Source organism: Manis javanica, chromosome 7, assembly GCF_040802235.1.
Source record: "Manis javanica isolate MJ-LG chromosome 7, MJ_LKY, whole genome shotgun sequence".
Taxonomy (NCBI): Eukaryota; Metazoa; Chordata; class Mammalia; order Pholidota; family Manidae; genus Manis; species Manis javanica.
In genome coordinates, this window is record NC_133162.1 from 44,153,647 (window position 1) to 44,175,366 (window position 21,720).

At 53.9% G+C, this 21,720-nt stretch overlaps 1 protein-coding gene and 1 long non-coding RNA gene across 4 annotated transcripts in view; one reads left to right on the forward strand and one right to left on the reverse strand.

Annotated features, from left to right (window-relative positions):
- Positions 1-21,720, reverse strand: part of LOC140850399 (cadherin-23-like) — a 298,275-nt gene that overhangs the window by 392 nt on the left and 276,163 nt on the right. The window contains exons 19-26 of the mRNA XM_073240888.1: positions 20,986-21,102; positions 17,190-17,302; positions 15,811-15,918; positions 9,475-9,664; positions 9,011-9,156; positions 6,488-6,707; positions 4,636-4,788; positions 2,544-2,657 (exon numbers count right to left, since the gene is read on the reverse strand). Of these exons, the coding sequence (XP_073096989.1) occupies positions 2,544-2,657; positions 4,636-4,788; positions 6,488-6,707; positions 9,011-9,156; positions 9,475-9,664; positions 15,811-15,918; positions 17,190-17,302; positions 20,986-21,102 (1,161 nt within the window). The remainder of the gene's footprint in view (positions 1-2,543; positions 2,658-4,635; positions 4,789-6,487; positions 6,708-9,010; positions 9,157-9,474; positions 9,665-15,810; positions 15,919-17,189; positions 17,303-20,985; positions 21,103-21,720) is intronic.
- Positions 17,191-20,978, forward strand: LOC108406266 (uncharacterized). Of its 3 annotated transcripts, XR_001855414.3 has the most exons (5): positions 17,191-17,316; positions 19,981-20,049; positions 20,211-20,413; positions 20,602-20,714; positions 20,864-20,978. It is a non-coding gene; the product is annotated as an uncharacterized lncRNA (long non-coding RNA). The 3 variants fall into 3 exon arrangements; XR_005056116.2 differs by lacking the exon at positions 20,211-20,413; XR_012133188.1 differs by lacking the exon at positions 17,191-17,316 and having other exon boundaries at positions 19,921-20,049.

Sequence of the window (21,720 nt, forward strand, 5' to 3'; positions counted from 1 at the left end):
CTAGCTCATTCAGTCCTCATAACAAGTCTGTAACATAGGCAGTTATTATCCCATTTCACAGAGGAAGTAACTGAGGCATGAAGTAAGTTGAATGGTGGCTGCCAAAAGATATATCTCTGTCAAATCCCTGGCAACTTGTGGATATAACTTATTGTGAAGAAGGGTCTTTGGAGATGTAATTAAATTAAGGATCTTAAGATGAGGCATGCTGGATTATCCAGGTGGGCCATAAACCCAGTGACAAGGGTCCTTATAATAGGAAGGCAGAGGGAGATTTGACAGAGAGTCCAAGGGACATTCAGGGCTACCAGAAAGAAGAGTCCAGGAATAATTGTCCTTCAGAGCCTTCAGAGGGAATGTAGCTTGCAGACACCTTGATTTTGAATTTCTGGCTTCTAGAGCCATGAGAGAATAAATTTCTGTATTTTTAAGCCACTAAGTTTGCATTCATTTGTTATGGCAATCCTGGAAACAGGTACAGGTTCTGAGACCACAGACCCAGCTGCTGTCAGGGCCAGGTGGGTAAGATCCATGGGTACACACCCGGAGTGCCCACCAAAGGGGCAGCTGTCCTCTGCTCCAGTCCACAGTGGACAGGCAGAACGTGAGCCTGGTGACACTAGATTCTCTGAGTTCTCAAGAGAAATTGAACATCTGAGCTTTTAAATAAAACCTGATTTTTAAATGTTCACAACTACTTGTCATTCCTTATGAAGCATGAGATGGGTCAAACATGCCCACAGGACAGATTTGGCCTATGGGCCTCCTGCATTCAGGAATATGGACGCTGCTTGACTTCTAGGTCAAAGGTATCTGGGTATTCTGTCCCTTCAGTTCCCTGCAGGAACCTCCCAGGGCTGGGGAGGTGGTCAGCCCCAGGGGCAGCTGTGGGTCATCCTCCCTGGAGGAAGGAGCTTGTGCCTGGCTCTGCATGTCCAGGCAAGGACAGTCACCCCAGAGAGGAACACAGGCAGCTGGAGGTGGCTGAGGACCAGGGCAGACTATCCTTCCCCAGGCCGGGTGACCACATGTTAGGGTGCAGCCACCTATCTGAGGCAAGTAGTCTTGCCCTCCTGAGCTCCTCTCCAGGACCAGCCTCCCATCACCCAGGGTCCTGCTTATTTGACCCAGCTGGGGACAGTGTGAGCAGGCAGGTCCCAAGCCTGAGTGGGGCTTGATGTGAAGTCTGGACTCAGGAGAGATGACGGGTCTCTAGAGGGTACAGCCGCCCAGGATGGGAGGGGAGAAGGTAGATGTAGCCAGGCTGGGGGGAAGAGCTGGCTGGGAGGAATGAGGCACAGTGAACTCACTCTTCTTATCCAGAGCTCACTGCAAACACAGAATTGGGCACTCCTGGAAGGACCGGGGGCATCTAGAGAACACAGGCCTCATTATACCCTTTGTCCCATCTGCAGCCCTCAAGGGCTCCCTGCTGCCTAGAGACCAAAGACCAAACTTACAGCCCAGTGTCTGGGGCTCCACAAGCTGGGCCTATCTGACTGCAGCCCCTCCCCAGGGGCCTATGGCCAGCTGCTGCGGCCCCTCCCCACACCCGAGCTCCTTCCCACCTCTAGGCCTCTGCATGGGCTGGTCCCTCTGCCCGAAATGCCCTGCCTGCTTCTCCACTTACTGAAACCTTACTTGGCCTTCAGTGCAGTGGTGGGCAGGCCTTGTTTCTGCCCAGCAGCACCACCCTGCCCCAGCACCCTGCTCCCAGGCAAGTCCATGCCCTCAAGTTCCCTCAGAGAGCCTCCCTTCTCAACTCTGAGGCCTGGGGTTCCACCTCCAGGGATGGGCATGTGGTTCAGGCCTAACTAACCAGCACGTGTCTCCTCTGTTGGCCGTGCTTAAGGGTTCAGGGGCAGGTCCTGGGGCAGATGGAGCTAACCAAGCTTTAGGGGGTAGGTGTGGGAAGAGACAAGTGCCATCTCCCTGCTGCTGGACTTGAGCCCAAGAGGACTGAGGCCAGGGCTGCAGTGACGGTTTGTTACCACCTGAACCAGAGAATGCAGCCAATATGCAGGAGGCAGAGTGAGCCAGTGTAGAGACTGAGGCCTCATGGCATCAACCGAGCTCCAAATCCAATCATACCTGAAGCTCCATCTCCCAGTGGACTGGTTTTGTGAGCCCATATTGCTGAGGTCAGTTTATTTTAAAATATGCAACCCAGAGTCCTAACTGATCCACAGAGATGCTACTTTCTCCAAGAAGCCTTCCTTGATTATCTGCCACTCTACCAACATGTTTCCACCTCCCTTTGTGCCTGCTGCTCTTGGGTTAACCCTTCTCCCTTTCTGCTTTGTTCTGCCTGGTTTTGCAGCGAGCTCCCACCACACTCTCAGAGCATCTTGCATACAGCACTGTGCCCCAAGTCTCATGCTGGGCAGGTGCTCAGAAATAGACTGGATGTTTGGTTGCCTTTTCTCCACTGACATCAAGGCAGAGCCTCTGGCTCAAGGCCTGGTTGGCCCCGGAAGGGCATCCCACGTGAACTCCTCCCAGAACAACCCCATTGGTGGTGTGCAGGTAGGGCCCATGCATACCAATGGCCTCCAGGATGAGCGTGTAGGCAGCCGTGGTCTCCCGGTCCAGGCTCACCACTGTCCTCACGACTGCATCACGGTAGCCAATGCTGAACTTCCCATCCACATTTCCACCTGGAGGCCAAAGAGGAAGAAGCTTCGGTCAGGAAACGGTTCCTGGCCAGGAAGGGGTGGTGGCCCCTCAGTTCTGCTACTGCTGCCTTAAAAAGGGTTCTGGGGGGTGCTCTGGGGACACTGTGTGGCCTCTGTGGGCTTAGGCGAGGGTGCTGAATGCCTGAAGCCATAGCTAAGCACCTACTGTGTACCAGACACTTCATATGGACAACTGCATTTCATTTGTATGAAATCTCCATCTCACAGAGGGCAAACCTTAGTGATGTTCCGTATTGCTCTCAGTTACAGTTATCTATTGGGGGCATAGGGCTCCAACATGGCAGTCTAATTCTAGAGTCTGTGTCCCTTACCAGTCTGCCATCTGCCTGTCTGGTAGAAGAGTCTGAGCAGTTAACCTGGGTTGGGGTTTTTCTATGTAAACCGAGGACTTTGGGGTCAGGCAAGTGTCTCCAGGTCCCCCATCTTGGGCCCTTTGAGTGGGGACTCCAGGGAAGGTGGGCGAGAGACAGGTGTTACTGAGTCTTCCTGAATTCTGAGACAGGTGGGAGGTATGAAGGTCTCCTCTCGAGTAAACGGGAGTCAGGAAAGGTCTCCATCAGAACAGGGTGGAGACTCCTCCCCTGCCGGTGGGCAGCGGTGTGGTGCTCTGGGCAGCAGAGGGCGCCAGTGCACCAGTCTGGGCTAGCTTGGTCAAACTAAAGTGTGAGAACCCTAAGGGTGGGAGGACTCTCAGCAGGTTAGCAGGAACTAGCCACTTTGGGGTGCAGGGATATCATCCTGGGGGCTGGCAAGTGGTCCCTTGTCCCTACATGGTTTGGCCTTGGGGAAAGCACCTGCTCCCCAGTGTCTGAAGCACCATCTACAAAAGGATGAAATTTGGCTCCTAGGGGAGGAACTGAGACCAAGTAGTGCTGGGGGCTCAAACATGGCTGGATTGTGTGTGTGGGGTCTTGATAATTGAAACTTTCTCAGGGTAGTCTTACAGACTAACCATGAGGAATGTGGCCTGGGCGTGTTGGGCCCCTTTAGAGAGAGAAGGGAGGGAAAGATCTTGAACGGGGAGGTTGAGGGCTGGGAGGTCACCTTGGCTGCAGCAAGCTTTGGATGGGACATAAGCCTGGGATTTCTCGTTCTGGGGGCAGAGGCATCAAGGAGACTGGTATGTGCACTGCAACATATATGCACACACACATGTGTTTATGAGCTTGTAACTAATGTGGCTGCAGGCAGGCCATGCACAGAGAGAAGACTGAGCTGGTAAAAATGGAGGACTGTGAAAAAACTGTCCCCCACTCCTGCCATGCATCTCAGTGCCTCTTAGGTGTGTCAGGGGCTGCAGAATGCTGGAAAATTGTTCTAAACTTGGGGTGACTAAAACATGGCATTTTTGTCACTACCTACCAAGCCTACTGTTGTGGCAGACATTACTAATTGATCATGGCTCCCTTTCCCCTGTTGAGCCAGGACATGATCTCATACTATTTCTCCACAGCTCTCCAGGTAGTAGCTACCTGACATTTTTGAGCTAACACTATTTCATTTAGGGATATTTAAACCATTTTATTCTAAACAGAAGGAAATTCTCCTCTTGGGTGAAGGATGCCTGGGGAAGGACAAGGCCACATTCTTCCAGTCACTGCTTGGTCACTCTGACTTGGGGATGCAGGTGGGGGTTGGTGATGCGGGGTTCTCCCCAGGAATTACTGGATCTCCCTCCCTCCAGATTAAAACATGGTAAGTTCCTCCCCCACCATCCCAACAGGCTCAGGAGGCCCCTGGGGGAGCCAGACCGGTGGGACCCAGCCACAAAGCCCTTGGACACAGCCAAGAGCAAATCCGCAGGGAAGCTCCAGCAGGGAGGCATCCAGCTACAGCCTGATGCTGACTTGGGTCCTTTTCCCTGCTTCCCTACCCCCTACCCCACCCCACCCCCATCAGGCTGGCTACACATGTAGAAGGGGTGGAGGCAGGGCCACACCTGTGATAAAGTAGCTGAGCTCGGCGTTGAGGCCCACATCGTTGTCGGTGCAGTTGAGCCAGACCACCCGGAAGTCCCGTGGCACATCCTCAGACACGGAGACGTTGTACACAGATGGGAAGAAGGTGGGTGTTTCGTCATTCACATCCAGCACTGTGGGCAGAGTCAGGGCAGAGCTCGGGCCTGGCCTCTGCTCAAGACACTCCAAAGGCAGGGGCTCATGCCGCAGACCAATAGCAAACAAATGAATTTCCTAGAGTCGGCTACTCCCGGTGGTGAGCTGAGGGCCCCCGCCCCTGCTGGGATCAGGACAGAGCTGAGCATGGCTCCACACCCTCCCACAGCCCCTGTTCTCCCAGGGCTTGCTGCTGTTCATGCTGTGCAAGGGAGGAGAGAAAACCCCAGAGCCTCTCTCCAGCGTGTGCCTAACAATGACAGCAACATGAGGACGGTGAGGATGTCAGTGACCATTTCTCAGTTCTTCCCACATGCCAAGTCTGGGCTAAGTGCCTCCTGCAGAGGACCACATGTGCCTCTCTAACATCCTCATCAGGCACACGTAGAGATAAGACACAAGCTCAGAGCAGCTGATGACTTGCCCAAAGTCACACAGCAAGGAAGTGGTGGGGCTGGGGCCTTGGGAAGGCTTGCCCCAGTTTGTGATGGGGTCTCAGGGAAAAGAGACGGCTTTGAGGACTTTTCTCCTGAAAGTCTAATTTCCCTTAAGATTTGATTTTTCAGTTCTGCATACCAGACCTATTCCTTTGGCAAACGTGGCTTAGGAGGACCCTCACAGTGACATGACCCCCACCCTACTTTGGCTACACTCTGTGTCCCCAGAAGTGATGGGCTCATTTGATGATCTAGCTTCTGTTGAGCTATGGAGAAAAATCCTCTGGAGCCTTCTCTGGAAGACATGGGCATCCTCCCTGTCAATCATTAGCATGGAAGTGGGCCCTCAAACTGACACCGGGAGCCCGTAAGACAAGCCTCGGACCAACCAGAAAGTGACTGCTTAGCTTTCCCCCATCTTCACCCAGGTCGTGATTATGGAGGGTGAATATGCTGAGCTATTCCCACCTTTCCAGCACCTTGGAGGCTGGCAAGAGCTGGGATGGGACCAGGCCTGTCCTGGGTAACAAGCCCTACCTTGCCTGCTACACTCTGCGCTTCTCTCTCTAGGGTTATTTCTGGCTTTTTAGTAGCAGCTCATGGCCAGTTTTGTCCTGAGAGTTAAAGACACAGCCAGAATGAAGAAGAAATAGTAACTTGTATTGGCTCTGCCCAGAGTGGGGTAAGAGACAGTGGGAATTGTTGAGGGCCCTCAGGGTATGAGGGATACTAGGAACCTGGGGATGTGGCCCTCTTCCCAGGGTAACACCGTCCATTATGAGCCCGAGAGTTCTACACACACAGGAGGGGAAGGCTCCCTTCACATCTTCAAATAAAGACTTCTGCTTTCCAAAGACGCCAAAGGGCCCTGCAACCTCCCTGCCTGCTTGTCACCCTGAAGGCCCCGCCCCTTGCTCAAGCCTTCTCTGCAGTTGCCAGATCAAAGTAGCTAGGAGGCCAAGGACCTTTGCAGTGGGTCCAGGCCCTTGGGGACACTGAAGCCGGTGGCCAGGTGGGGAAGGCTCTGCTGGCATTTTTTGACTTGATGGAGACCGGGAAGGCTCTGCAATGTTGAGTGGCTCTAGTTGAGAAGAGCTCTCCACTAGCAAGGCAGCCTGTGCCCACATGGATGGTGGACACAGGGCAGTGGTATTTTTAGGCTCCCCACCCTGCCCAGCACTGCCCAGGGCCTGTACCCATGTCACTCAGTGCACAGCAGGGGGCATCCTGCCCCTCTCACCTCGGATGGTGAGTGTGCTGGTGGAGCTCTTGGTAGGTGTGCCTGCGTCATTGGCCACCACCCGCAGCTGGTACTCGGCAATGCGCTCGCGGTCCAGCTCGGCAGTGGTGATGACCACCCCACTGCTGCTGTTGATGAGGAAGTCCACGCGGGGCATGCCCACCTGCATGCGGTAGGCCATTAGCCCATTCAGACCTTCGTCCAGGTCGATGGCCACCACCTGAGGGAGTGTAGGGGCCACAAGGGGGGTGGGAACATGAGGACCGACACTTTCCCCTTGAGAAGTCCCCCCTTCCTCCGTACCAACGCACGCTTGGCTCCAGGCAGACACACCTGCTTCCCTTGGAGCCTCAGGCTGGCCACTGTCCCCAGGAACCCTCTCAGATGCTAAGGGGTTAGGCAGCCTATCAGAGCTGAAAGGGTCCAGATATACTAAATGGGATCAGGGATGGTGTGGAAAAGGTATTTTTTAGAAGAGTCCAAGTCACCACAGCCTTCCCCCTTCAAAACCCTGCCCTTCTCGTTAGCAAGCCCTCCCAGAGTTCTCCGGCTGCAACACTCTATCCTGACAGCATTCAACTGTCTTCCCTGGATGCTGGCTTGAAACAGTTGTTACAGCTCAAAGAGCCCTTCCGTCACGGGGAGCTCAACCACACAGACAGCTCAGTCGTAGGACTCCCACCCCTGCTTTGTTTTGATTTGTAAGACAATAACAACAAACATAAGATGATATCAAGGACCACCTTTTTAAAGTCACTTGAGGATTTGATTATTTAAACAAGTCATTTGGGGTCGTGTGTAGACAAACCTCTCCCAAATCCTCACACCATTCTATTTGCACCTCCAGTGCTAGTGAGAGAGATCCTGACTCAAGACCCTGCCATGCTGAAAGTTTCATGGAAGGTTCACAGTCTTTGAGAAAAAAAGTGCAGTAATAATTTAAGTAAGAGCTTTGGATTAAGCCAGGACTCTTAGGAATGGAAACCAATGTCCAGGTCACTTGTCTAATTCACATCCAACAAGGTAGACAAGAGAATGTCCAGACTCAGCTTCAATGCTTCCCAGGATGGGTGCTTTGCTATGTCTAATGTATCTGCAGACAGCTCTAATTCCTGGAGAAAGTTCTACACATCCAGCAGAAATCATTATTGGCTGAGGTCACAGAGGGCCCAGGGGAATCACACTCTCAAGTCAGAACCCTCTTCCTGTGCCTGAAGACAAGTTTCCAAGATAAACACTCCCAGCAACTTCAACTGTCTTCTCCCCTGTGAACCCAAAATTGTGCTGGTGGGACTCTTTCCTCCACTGTGAGCCCCTGAAGAACTGGGTCTGGGGGCTCATGTGCTCTCCCCTCAGACTCCTAGGCCTGTCTGGGGACTCCTCGCACTTCCCCGGACGGGCAGCTGGTCCCAGGATTGCAGCGCCCTCTGCTGGGCGTTTAGGGAGAATGTTCTGCTGTAGAGACTGAATGCTCCCTGGAACCCAGCAAAGGACACACTATTCACCTGCTTTTGCAGATGCAGAAACTGAGGTACAGTGGGCCTGCAGGGTATCGCCAAGGTTACCCACTCTGCCATCCTGTCTTTTTCAAATGGATCAGGCTAAGCCTTCGCCACCAGATCCCACCGTCTCTCAGGTAAAAGCCCTTTATATAGATACAGTAAGCACATCAGCTACTATGTAGCTCCTGCAGTCCAAGTGCCAGGTTGCTTTACAATTGAAGCCCCACAGCACAGCTTGGAAGGTACTATTATGGTTCCCATTTCACAGGTGAGAAAACTGAGTCTCAGAGAGGTTAAGTTTGTCACACAGCACACCGGTGGTGGGGTTGGGATCCACACCCACGTTGGTTGTACTTCAGAGTACATGCTCTTAACCACAAGCGTCTTCCACTGTTTCTGAATGGGCATCACCTCCCCTGAACCAGCACTCTGAAGGCCGCTCTGACCAGAAGGGTAGTGGAACAGGAGGCAGAGGGGCTGGGTTCAAGATCAGGCCTTTCTCCTTCGTGGCCACAGACTCTTGGGCAAGTCTCTTTAGGTCTCCTGCAGAGTGGGGAGGGTCTCATGCATTGTCTGGAGCTGCCTTTGGGTTTATAGGAGGGCGTGGGAGAGAGGCTGCCCAAGGGGACAGGATGCCTGAGCCACACTCATTAACCTTTATGTTCCAGAACCACCTACAGGCTTGGAGGGCTGAGCTCTTGGACCAGGCCTCCATAAGCCGACCCTGAGAAACTCTACTTGCCTTCCCAGAATTCTGTCATTTTCTGTGCTGCTTTCCCTCCACCTCTCCAAATCCACCAGTCCTTTAAGCCCCTCCTCCTCCAGGAAGCTTTTCATTACCATCTCTCAGAGCACTGGCTCTGCAAGCCTGGTGTGATTGCACCCTGTCTGGTAGTCTCGGCTGCCATCCCCTGTCCTGCTGCCATACAGTGCTCAGCATGAGGCCAGGCACACATGGCACCCACTGCCCATGCGTTGGCTGGGTAGAGGTGACGCCTCAGGCCTGGAAAGGGAAACTTACCTGGTAGACAGAGACCCCTGCAGGGGTGCCCTCAAGCACCTCGGCCACGAAAGGCAGGTTCTGAAAGGTGGGGTCATTATCGTTGAGGTCCAGCAGGTTCACAAACACTGTGGCACTGCTGGTGGCTCTCAGAGGGGGCCTGCCACCTGGGGGCCAGGGAGAGAGGGGTGAGGAGAGGGAGAGAGGGATGCAGGAGAAAAAGGGTCAGGGAGAAAGATAAGAAGGGAGAGGGGGCAGGGTCAGTGACCCTCCATCCCAGTGGCCTCCCAGGGAGCAGCCTGGGACTCACAACCCCTGGACCCCTCTGCCCTGAGATGTTACTCCTTTCTTGTGATCAAGACACAGTCCTCCTGAGTGGGCCTCAGGACCTCTGGGGGACAAGTCACTGGGGAGGTCCCTAGGCCCCTTAGTGTCAAGGCGCACAGCCCAGGCTTGTGGGCTGCCAGGGGTGTGGGGGCACATACAATCGGTGACAGAGACGATGATCTTGCGCATCAGCTCCGCCTCGAGGGGGTCGGGGTTCTCCCGGTCCAGCATGACGTGGGTGGTGCGGATCTTGCCTGTGGTGCTGTTCAGGCTGTAGAACTTGTTGGGAGGCTGGATGCTGTACACCAGGGTGCCGTTCTCCCCCAGGTCTGGGTCCACAGCCACCACCTGCCCAGGAGGAACCGACCCCTCCACTGAGCCCAGCCCAGGGAGGGCGTCTCTGTGCCCCAGGCTGCCTGCCCAGTTGAGCTCACATATCAGTCCCGGGCACCCCCATACTTGGAAGCAGAAACATCCAGGCTTGGCCCAGCAGGTGGGCCCCACTCCTGGCTCCAGCAGCCAGGTCTAATGGGGGCTGGGCAGCAGGAGATTCACAAGATCAATCAGCAGTGGAAGTCTTTGGCTTTTTGGCTTCTTCATCCCCTTGGTTTTGGCCTTAGGCAAGACCCTTCCCCCATTGAAGCCTTGGCCTTCCAGTCTGGCAATGACCTAGCACTCACCAGTGTACAGGAGGCTCTCAATCTGTTGTAAATGCCAGATGGGGTGGATGCCTATAAGAATGCCCATTTTATAGATGAGGCTCAGCAAGGCTTCTGAGGGCTCCTGGCTCTTCCAGAGCAACGCTGCTGACACATCTTGGTGGTGTTCCTTTCAGACATGTGGGGTGTATGTTCACAGGCTTTTGGGAGGGCGGGTCCCGGGAGGGCGGGGTCCCCCTTAGGACCATGCTCATGGAATCCTTCGGGGTGGAGGCTGGGGAATCTGAACCCTCAGCTGAGTTTTTGGAAGAATTTGAAACCCTAGATTTTGAGAACTGGGTTCCTCCTCAGCAAACCTCCTCCTTCCTTTGGAGCTTTTGATTGTGAGACCACTTGAAAAGAATTAAGCCTCTGTAACACCAGGGGTGACGGGGTATGGGAAGGGAGCCATGGACAAGCCACCCAGTTTGGAAGGTGGGTCCCAGCAAGTTGCGGCAGTCATGGAGGCAGGGGGGCTGGAGCCAGAGGGGTCTGGGTCCCCCAGGGGCAGGAGTGCCTTCCCTGAGAAGGGGGCAGGTCTTTGGACAGGGGCCCTGCACTCTGACCCCTCTAACTTTCCAGGGTCTTGGCCCCCTTGGTCCCCCACTTGTAACGCCCCCACCCTGGCCAAGTACTATCCTAACCCCAGGCAAAACCCCATGGCCATTCTCTTCCAGGTCCCTGTGCCCACCAGTACCCTGCTCAGTAAGGAACATCTCTCGCCATCTACCTCCCCACCAGGGGGAAGCAGGACCCGGAAAGGCATGGGTCAGTCTCAAGGTCACATAGCACCAGCCTTGGGGCACACCCAGGTCTCAGTCCAGAAGGCTCCTAGGGTCCCAGGACAGCAGTGGTACCAACGCTTCAGCTCACCACCCCGGCCCCACCCCTGTGCTGCAGGGGCCACTGCAGCACTACAGGTGAACAAGATCAATGGGGGGGGGGATGACTGCAGTCCCTGGGGCCACATCAGGACAGAGTCATTCTTAACTCTAGGACACTCACTGATGACAGCCTGGCCTTGTCAGCTCCTTCATCTTACTTGATGTGGAGCCTTTTGTGCTTTGGCAGCAAAATCTGTCCCTCCTCTGGCTTAATCCCCAGCCAGAGGTGTCTCTGGGGCCACCAGACCAGAACAGACAGATGGGCTGTCCTGGCTGAGGGCTCTCATCTGCCTCTGGGCCCTGGGGTGCCCAGGGAGAGAGGCCGGTGCTGGCGCTGAATCCTGATCCATTGCAGGTGCTTTTCTGCTTCAGAGAGGTGGGAGGAAGCCCTACTGCGCCCCAGACTGCCCAGCCCACCCTTTCCCTTGGCAGTCTTGCTGACCAAGGAGTGGGAGGGCCCATCCTTTAGGCCCGAGGGACCTGCACTGTGTGGCACACGTGTTGCCTCAGTTTCCAGGCCTTGATAATGGGGGCCTGATCGACCTGTACTGACAGCAGGAGACGCTGCTCTTAAGTGCTCCAGGCAGGCTTTCAGCCAGGCAGCCATCCCATTGATGGATAAGGAGACCAGCGACTCTTGCTTCCTGCTACACTCCACAGTTAGCTGGAGGGGAGTGGCGGGAGGGCTTCTACCCCCATTGTTCTGGATGAGGACACCGAGGTGCAGAGCAGTTCCATGACCTGTTCCAGGCCAGCAGCCTGCTGCTGATGGCGCTGAGATGGATTTTACACGGGAGGTGCTCCTCTTCTCTCTCCCGAGTGCCCAAGGGTGGGGGGTGGCTGCTTCCGTGAGCTCCTCCTTGGGGAGGGGCACCAATGTCTGGCCTCTTGGCCCAGGTCTGGTCCTGGGGTGGGGTGAGGCCCCAGGAGAGGGTGGCCAGCTGGGACCCCTCCTCAGGCTCCCCCTGGGCACTTGTGGAAAATCTCACCACTTTCCCCACATTTATTTCCCATTTCACGCTCGTCATTTTTCTCCTGGCCTGACGGAATAATTCTCTCCCTCTCCCCCCTCTTTTATTTTGCTGGAGGGCTTTGAAAGGCTCTAAATCAATGCCCATCAGCCAGGTCCTTGAAGGAGGATGCAGGAGCTAGGAAGGAGGGCTGGGCCAGAATCCCACTCGCAGAGAATGGCTGCTCTGCAAGCTCATGCCTGTGTGAGGGGCACCATCGGCCACATGCATGCACACACACACACCCGGCCAACCTCGAGTGCAGGCACACACCCATCTGCACACAAGCTATGAAGAATCACTGGGGTGGCCCCATGCCTCAGACTCTAAGGGCCACAGTCGGTGCCCCCTCTAGAGGGGCACTTGGGAGTGTCTTGGGTCATACTCCTTAGTCTCTGTCTGGTAAGGAAGACCCAACCGAACCTAGCAGAGCTGGGCAGCCAGGTAAGATAGAGAGAAAGGTGAACAAGACCTTCAACAACTTTCATTTGCAAATATTTTGAAAACTTACAATATACTTGGCACTGTGCTAAGCTCTGGGATTCAACCATGCACACGACAGGAGTGATTCCAGCAGGGGAGACAGGTGATGGTGACAACAGCTATCGTTTACTGACCACTCATTGGAGGCAGTGTACTTTGTATATTTTGGTTCATTAAGTATGAACCATACCTCTGTCAAGTAGGGGCTCTAACTTTCCCCATTTTCTAGATGAGGCGGTTAAAGCACAGAGAGTTTAAGTAACTTGCCCAAGCTCACACAGCTGATAGGAGGTGTGGCTGGGATAAGAGCCTAGACATTTGGGAATCAGAGGCCACCCATGTAATGGCTAAGCTATACTGCCTCTAAATAAGCAAGCAACCTAAAACAAGAAAACAGATTGTGGTTCCGGCTCTGTAAGAAACAAAATATGGAGAGGGGACAGAGCTACTTTAGGCAGGGCAGTCGGGCGGGCCTCTCTGAGGAGGTGGCATTTAAAGCTGGAATGAGGGAGGAGACTGAGCTGGTCATGGAAAGAGCAGGGGTGAGGAGCAGAGCACTCTGGGGGAGGGAAGAACTTATGCAGAGCCTCCGAAGTGGGAAAGGGTTTACTGGCTTCAGGAAACTGAAAGGCCAGGCTGTGGGGTGGGGGTGGGGGACTGAGTGTGGAAGGGTGGCAGGAGATGGGTCAGGAGGTGGGCCGGCCCCTGTTCAAATACCACCTCCTTGATGCTACCTCTGGGTCAGCCGTTCCCTCCCCCAGAGCCCCTTTCCTCACTTCTCAGCCACAGCCCCTACTTCACCCATGACCATGTCAGGAACTAGGAGAGCCCAGGGAGTGCCCTCAAAGGTATTAAAATGTACCTACATATATATCCTTACACACAGTTTGTGGCTAAAAAATTGAAAAGAATTTTTATGACTATTCCTTTGGAAATCATTTTGCCAAGACAAACTCGATTTAATGCACGGGCTTCTTGATTTCTGGTTTCCTGGCAATCATCACACATAACTGGAAATTCTAGACAATTCTAGAAAATTCTCAAGAATTCTAGAAAATCGAACTTACAATTTGCCCTCGATGCGATGAAGTTTTTACAAACACGAAGTGTCATAATTACTAAAGTTGTCATAATATATTTGGCAGATGTGTAATATAACAAATTTTAATTATGACTTTGCCCCCTTTTTTTGAACTTCTGAGTCCTTACATATTTTTTTCAGGTCCCAAACACTACCAGGCATCACAGAAAAGCTTGAGTGCCCCAACGCTGTGGCTGCCGGTGCTGGGGAGGAGTGGCCCCGTCCGCTCTGTACACGGGTGGGCCCATGCATCCCTCTCCCCAGAGGGAGCGGGGGTGTGTGTTGGGGGGTGCAGACCCTGCGGGTCTGGTAAGGACTCTCGGCTTTCACACACGGTGAGACGGTGAGACGGGACCCAGCTACCGGAGCAGAGGAGTGACACGGAGCTCCCGGAAGGCAGAGGGAGTGCTGTCGCTCCCCGGCTGCCAAGCACCAGTTCTGGCACACAGTAGGGGCTCCGTGAAGGTTTACTGAGGTTCCCTGGAGAGTGAGCAGGCTCTGGGCAGCAGGCCCCTGGCTCCGACGGGTGTGAGGAAGGCTGGAGACCCAGAGAAGGTCACCGGGGACCAGGTCCGGAAAATGCCCACAGTCCTAGCTCAGCAGACCTACTCTTTGGCAAGTGGGCTCTCCAATAACGGTAACCCTGGGTAGTGTCCCATGCAGCCGCTTTCTCCCAAGGACACCTCCCTTACTTTCCCCTCAATTCCTTCTGGGAGGAATTTCCCAGAATCATAAAGCAAGGGTAAGAGTTGATCTGGCCCTCTTGGGATCCGTGGCTGGAGCTGTCCTGGGCTGGAGCCCAAATGCCCACTGGGTGGCAGCAGAGAGCACCTGTCAGCTCCAGAGCCCTGGAGAGAGCAGTGGACATGGCCTAGGGCAGTGGTTCAAACCTGGCCCTGGGCTGCAAGGAATCCTCCGACCTGGGACCTTGAAAAACCACAGATTAAAGATCTTCACCCCTGCCCTACTGGAATCTGGGAGAGGGGTCCGCTCACCAGTTAAGAGCCATTCAGATCTTGAACATGTGGAAAGTAGGACAGGATAAGTGCGATGGCCAAGCCCCATTCTCTTCGTCCTTTCTTCTAAGTTCTAGACTCTTCTCCTGTCTAGACCCAAGTGGCCCTTGTCACTACTGGCGGCGGATGAGGGTTGGGGTGGGGAGGCTAGGCATACTGACCCAAGGGTGCTTGAGCTCAGCGTGGGGCGGCCTTCCTGGAGAGCTGGATGGGAAGTGACCACCCCTTCTTCCATCCCATGCCAGTCAGGGCGCACTGAGCTGGTGGAGGAAGAGGGCTGGGCCAGGTGGTTTCAAGGTCAGATGGCCTGGTGTGTATCCTGGCACAGCCTCTTACTAGCTATGGGACCCTGGATAATTTGCTCAAATGCTAAGCCCCAGTTTTCTCCACAGTATAACAGGAGCAAGGAGTCCATATGCCACATGAAACTATTATGAGGATGAGAGAGAATTCATGCAAAGCCCTGAGAGCAGCACCTGGCACATGCCAGGCACTCAGTGCCTACGGTTACCATAAGCTGTCAGGTTCATGTCCATCACAGGGCTGGCTGGGTGGCCATGGGGTTGAACAGTGGTAATAAGCCTCCCCACATGAGGCTGAATGGGATACAAGGGTGAGTGGAGGAGAAAGCCTCACAGATGTGAACCCCAGAGCAGAGCACATCAAGCGGGGTGCTCTACCCTGGCTTTCTTCAGTTTCCCCAGGATGCTGGCTTCCATTCTGGACAGCTGAGGCTTTCGCCACATCCCCTCCACTCCCCGCCCAAGCCGGTGTGCATCCTGCATGCAGCACTCGGCATGCACAGGGGCCAGCCAGACCTGGAATATTCCATGCCAGAAAGTCCCTGGCTGAACTTCACACCCCTTCCTGGGGTAGCCCTGGGGCCAGCCTGCAGGGAGCTGACCCAGGCTCATGACTGCAGTGACAGAAGAGATGGAGGAAAGGTGCTGGGGGCAGGGCTGAAGCGTGCACCATTTGAAGGAGGGATGTGCACCTTGCCAGGGGTAGGTGGGGGCTCTCCTGAGGGGGTGGCCAGGGTCCTGGGGTGTCAGGGCTGAGCTAACTCTTGCGGCCTTGGCACTGTCCCTTGGGCTGCCTGCAGTTCCCTCTGACAAAGTCCCTGAGGACTGGGTGAGGGCTTCCCTCCTACCTCTGACTGCTCTCACCATGCAAGAGAGCTTCTGGAACTCTGCTCCAGGAGCTAGCCCAGATGGAAACATTAAGTCTATCAGCCCCACATGGGTAGGACCATAGGGCCCATGTGAAAATGGCAGACACCTCTCAGAAGGGTAGCCTGGCATTTCTGCTGTCCCACCACTTACTGTGGTCACGTCAGAGTCTGGAGGGGTCATCTCCACCAGGTTGATGTAGTAGGGAGCATCCTTCCAGGTGGGGTGGTTGTCGTTGATGTCCAGGAGGGTGATGTTCACCTGTGAAGCCACAAGGGGCATTGTGGGATGCAACCAGCCAAGCTGCACAAGGGCAGGGCCCACAGGGGGGACACACTCAGATGCCTATGGGGCATCTTGGTATTAGTTCCACTGGCTCTATCACTTCAGGGGCTTCAGGGCCGGGCCTGGGCTCTAAGCACCGGGGGAAGCCAGGTCACTTTAGGAAGAGAGGGTTTAGATGCTGTCCCATGAGGATGCAGAGGAATGGATGAGGTGACCCCTGAATCCTTCCTGTGACCTGGGACTTCTCCACTTACCCCTACTCTTGGCCGGAGGTGACTGATGGGGAGGTTTGGAGTCAGGGACCTGGCCGACTCTCTTGAACTTCCCAGTCAGCCTCGGCTACAAGCCAAGTAATTTCTCTGCTCACCTGTCACCCAGGTAAATTATTTACAGGGCTCTGAATCCTATTAGTAGGAGCCTCCCATGACTGAATAGGGTGCTGGGGATTCTTCTGCCAAGTCCCTGATCAAGCCATAGGGAGCCCAGACCTCCAGCTGGGCAAGAACAGGGCAGCTGCTGCGGGCAGGTGAGGGCCGTGGGGAGGTCAGGAGAAGGCTCCCAGGGGACAGCCCGAGCGAGGGGATGAGGGTCAGGGAGGGGAGGGGGCGGAGCCACCTGTCCTAAGCCGTCCTGCTTCCTTTCCCACTGGAGGTCTTTTGTTTCTCGTGGTCCCTGCTCTCTTCTACAGCCTGGAGCTCAGGCAGGACCCTCAAGTGTCTTTCCTCTGGCTTCCTACTCTCTGAGGCCCTCGGTGGGCTGACAAGGCCTTGGGTGGGAGTTCTGGGCCTCCGGGGGTCCCACTTGCTCATGATGGGAATACTTAGGCATCGTGTCTCAGCACCACAAGAGTGGGCATGGGTGGTGACAAGCCCCCAGGGACCTCCCAGGGGCTTGCTTCCTGTCCTGAGCCACTCTTCCTGGCAGGAACACCTGCTCCTACAGGAGCCCACAGGGAGGGCCCTCTGGGGCTCACGCCTTCTGCTCCCCATCCAGTTGATCTTTTGAGGGCAGGGGAGAAAACAGCTCCTCCCGAGTGCCCCCATGTCCCGGGGGGGTGCCTTTCCTCCACACAGCTGTGGTGGCCGCAGGGCTGGCCTCGGTTGATGGTGACTTGGCACTGCTGCCCTCATTCCGCTCCCACAGGCCTCGCTGCCCTCAGGACGCAAGTGCGGCCTGAAGATGAGCTGGGGAGCAGTGGCCTGGCTGGTGAGCGGGGAGCTGGGGGCACGGAAGGGGTGGGCACTCACGGTGGCAATGCCAGTTTTCTGGTTGTGGCCCACGCCCCCATCCACAGCGCGCACAATGAGGATGTATTCAGACTTTGTCTCACGGTCAAGCAAGGACGTGGTGGTAATTTCACCTGCAGGAGAGATGGTGAGTGAGAGAGCATTTGGGTGGGCCCGGGAGAGACCTGGGAAGGAAGGGAAGGGTGGGGGGAGGAGAGATTTTTATGTGATCAAAGGATCCAGCAGCGTGTGTGTGCGCATGTGTGTGTGTGTGTGCACGTGCTGGGGGTGGTGACGTGGTGCTCACAGAGGGAGAGGGGACAGCACCAGGCCTTGGGAACTGGAACCCCAGAGCTGGGCAATATAACCCCCTGACGAAAAGGTATTTTCAGTTGACGCAGCCTCTAGGCCAATGAGGGGTTAGGGGCTGGGGGCAGGATAGCCGCTGGCTGCAGGCTCTGTCACAAAGGACCTATGTTTTAGACTTCTAACATGACTTTACTGGCTTTATTACTTGGAACGCAATACTTAAATCCTCTGTGCCTCAGTTTCCAGATCTGGTCAGAAGGGAACAATAATAGGACCTACCTCACAGGGCTGTTGTGGGATTTAGTAAACATCATGGAAAGCTTAGAACAGTGCCTGGCACTACTGATTCTTAAAGTTGCAAAAATACAGCAGTAGGACTGAAACACACCAGGTGTTTCACAAATGCTCCAGCTTGTGACTCATTACTGGGCAGTTCATATATAGTACACTGAGAATAGTTGTAAAAAACTTTCCCTAATTACCTTGTGAGTGATATAATTGTATTGCCTTGAATTGTTTTAGTGTATAAGCAAGTTATTCGATAAACATAAACATTTAAAACAGTCCATAATTTTTGTCAGCCCACTTTTGGCTTTTTGTGTGTGTATAATCTGGAATAATTTGGAAGTCACTGTGGTAGTGGTGTGCTGGTAAATGTTTGACAACCAGCTCCCCAAAAGAAAAAAAGGGCATTTTCAGTTGAGGAAGCATCTATACTGATGAGGGGTTAGAGTCTGGGGGCATTTGGGTGGGCCATGGTATTATATTATATAAATGGAATATATTATATTAATATTCCCACTTGGGCCCATTTCAAGCTACCAGCTTAATGTCATTGAACATGGAGTTGGGAAGAGATGCAAATAATTGACTTTCGGGAATGGGTGTGAGCCAGACAAGCTGGCTTCATCACATTATGAAGGCCATTTACCCTCTCACATGGGCTGTGGGAAAGAGCCTATGCTTTGAGGACAGTAAGATGAATTAGATTCTGGCCCTTTCCAGATGCTTGTCCTTAGGAAAGTTACTTCATTTCTTTGAGCCTGAGTTTTCTCACCTGTAAAATGGAGATTAGCATGCCTTTGGATCTAAGCTGTTGTGAGGAGTAAATAATTATTGGTGAGGCTCCCAACACTCTGAGGATGCTAATTTCCTTCCATTGGATTGTAAGAGTTCTTCAAGGGCAGGGACCGTGTGGTCTCCATCCTTTTATCCCATTGCCTGAGCTATGTGACCTGGGGCAAGCTACTTAACTTCTCTGTGCTTGGTTTATTCTACCATAAAACAAGGGAGCTGAGCCAGATGGCCTCACGTTTCCCTCCTTGCAATGCTGGCTTGTCCTCCAGCCTGTGCAGGGCTGAGAAAGGGGCTGGGGGTCGGGGGCAGGGCAGCCGAGGTGCTAAGGCCAGGAATGAAGGACTGGCAAAGGTCTGCCCGCTGAGTCACACTCCTTGCTGGGGTGGTGTCGAGTAATTGGCAGGGCGAGGAAGAAATTAATCTCTAAAAAGTTTTAAACATGAACTTGTCGGCATGATAGATGGCTCCTCCTGTCTGGGAAATTAGATTCAATTAAGGCCACCTTTGTGGAGCAGGCCTGGCTAATTTGACTGAGGAGCTCAGAGGAAAATGCTTACACCTTTGGATCTGAAGGAGCCATGTTAAAGCAGCAAGAAAATGTCCATGTCATTATTAAAAGCCCCAGGGTGGAGATGGGGTCCCTGGGTGGGAAGGCAGGGCAGGTGCTGAAAGGTCAGTGTACCTTGTCACTATACTGGGTGGCAGTATGTGGCTCTACCATGGCTTTATATAATGTAGCATTTAAAGTTTGAACTCTGAAGTTCAGGTTCTGTGGGTCCCTAGTCAAGCTCCTTTCTCTCTCCTGCACCTCAGTCTCCTCACCTGGAAAATAAGGATAATGCTAGTACCTGCCTCACAGAGCAGGGAAGGTCAGATGGGATGACGCTGGTCAGAGCTCTTAGAACAGTGCTGAGAACTTGTTAATTAATGATATTCCTTGGAGCCCACTGGGAATGTTGGCCACTGTGGGCAGATGCTCCTGAGAGCAGGGAGGAAGGCCCCTGTTTTGTCAGAGAGGGAGTGAGAGGCTCAGGATGGCTCTGGATGCATTCTGTCTTTGTACACATCAGCACCAGCCATCTGCTCCCCCAGCTTCCAGGGAAAGGGGACGAGAGAAAGATCGAAGGCAGACTTTTCCAGGGAGGCATGAACAACAGGAAGGCTTAATGCCCTGCTGAGCCCCTGACCACTGGTGGTGAGGATGGCCATTGTCCTTTTCCCTTTACAGGCTTGAATGAGTGCTAGAAAGTAGTTGTCAGACTAGAGACTACATTCCCCAGCCTTCCTTGCATCTAGGCAGGACCATTGCCTGGTTCTGGCCAATGAGATATGGGCAGATGTGACATATGTCGTCTTCAGGCCTGGTTCCATAACCATCTTCTTATGAGATACTCTATGCACTTTTCTCTTCTGCATGACCTTGGAGCCATGGTACGGAAGTGTCCCAGAATCACCAGGGGGAAGGCTGTCTGCTGAACTCATATGGGACTGCTGTGTGAGTTGGAATTTTTACTGTGTTAAGCTATTGAGATTTCAGGGCTTGCCTGTTTAGCACCCACAGTTCCCAACCCAATACAAAAATGGGTACTTAGAAGTGGGGTGCCTTGCATGGAACCCCAGGAGGACAGGGATATGTCTTATTCCATTTTGCACCAGCTTCCAGCAAAGCACCTGGCAGACAGCAGGCCCCCACTGATATCTGAATGAATATGTGAATGAATGTCCAGGAGCCTCATGTTACTTCCCAGCTTCTGGCTGAAAAGCCTGGGGTCTCTTGTCGGTTTTCTTCTGCACCCTCTTCCCTCCCAGCTTCAAGAAGGAGAGAGATCAGGAGGGAGGCATCTGGAGCAGTGAAGAAGGTACAGGAGAGTTACATGGGCTGAGCAGGGGAGCTGGGGCTGGGGATCCCTGGGTGAAAAGACCAGAAAAAATAATAATCTGATTTTGTGAGCACTTACTTCAGGCCAGGGATTACTCTAAGGGTGTTCCCTGCAGTAATTCATTAAATGCACACCACAGCCATAATATGATCACTCTCATTTTGCAGATGGGGAAACTGAGGCACACCATGTATTAAGAGGAGAAGCTGGGATTCAAGAATGAGGTCAGCAGCTGAAGGAGGCGGGCACTTAGGCCTGAAGAAGGGCACCCCTGAGAGTGGTATGTCAGCCGACTGTTTGTAGAATAGAACATGGTAAACAGAACAGGGGTCTTCACCACTGAAATCCATTCTTTAGTGGGACAGTTCTTGCTGTGATTTTTTTTGGGGGGGGGTGAGATCAGTAATGGCACTCAAATGAATATCTCAGGGATAACACTGAGGAAAAAACCGGCTGCCTGCAAACAGGAGGAGACTCCTGCCCAAAGGCAGGCTCCCTGGCTGGGCCTGCAGTCAGCGGAGGCGCACAGGACCACGGCCGTGGGGGCTCACCTGAGCGGGCGTTGATCCGAAACTGGGAAGAGCCCTCCAAGGAGTATATGATGGACTCCTGGCCATACTCCCGGGAGCGGTCCAGGTCTGTGGCGTTCACGAACAGCACTGTGGCACCTTTGGGGACACAAAGGCTGGGCGGTTGCTGTTCATTTGGGCTCCCAGCCTTGGGTCTGGGCAGCAGGACCAGCACGGGCCCAAGGGGAAGTCCTGGGACCTCCAGGTGATCAGCCCTCAGGAGGTGGGAAGCCTGCCACCGGGTGACTCAGGGTGAGTGGGCTTAACCACCAGCTCCCTGGGCTGTCAAGACCAGGCTCCACGGAGGTGGGCCTGGAGCCTGGGATGGCCCCTCCCAGGGCCCTCCTTCCCCCTCCCCAGCCTCAGGAAGCACACGTCTGCCTCTTCCCCACCCCTCCATGGCTGCCCACCGTATTAAATACACTCACATTAGCCAGCTTTGACTTTGAGTCAAAAAGAAATGAAGCTCCACATTAAATTATTCTACATTTATTATATTCAATTTCTGTCTTGTTTTATCTTGTTCACAAGGGGAATTTATAAGGTGTTTTATTTTCTCTTTAATGTTCAGTTAAGGACCTCACCTTCATTTCTATCTGTGAAATCCTAGGTGGCAGGATCAGCCTTTCCGGCTGCCCTGGCCAGACCCTGAGAGTGGCTTGTGCTGAGGCCGTGTCCACCAGGGCTTTGGGCTCCAGTGCCCTCCTGCCACCAACT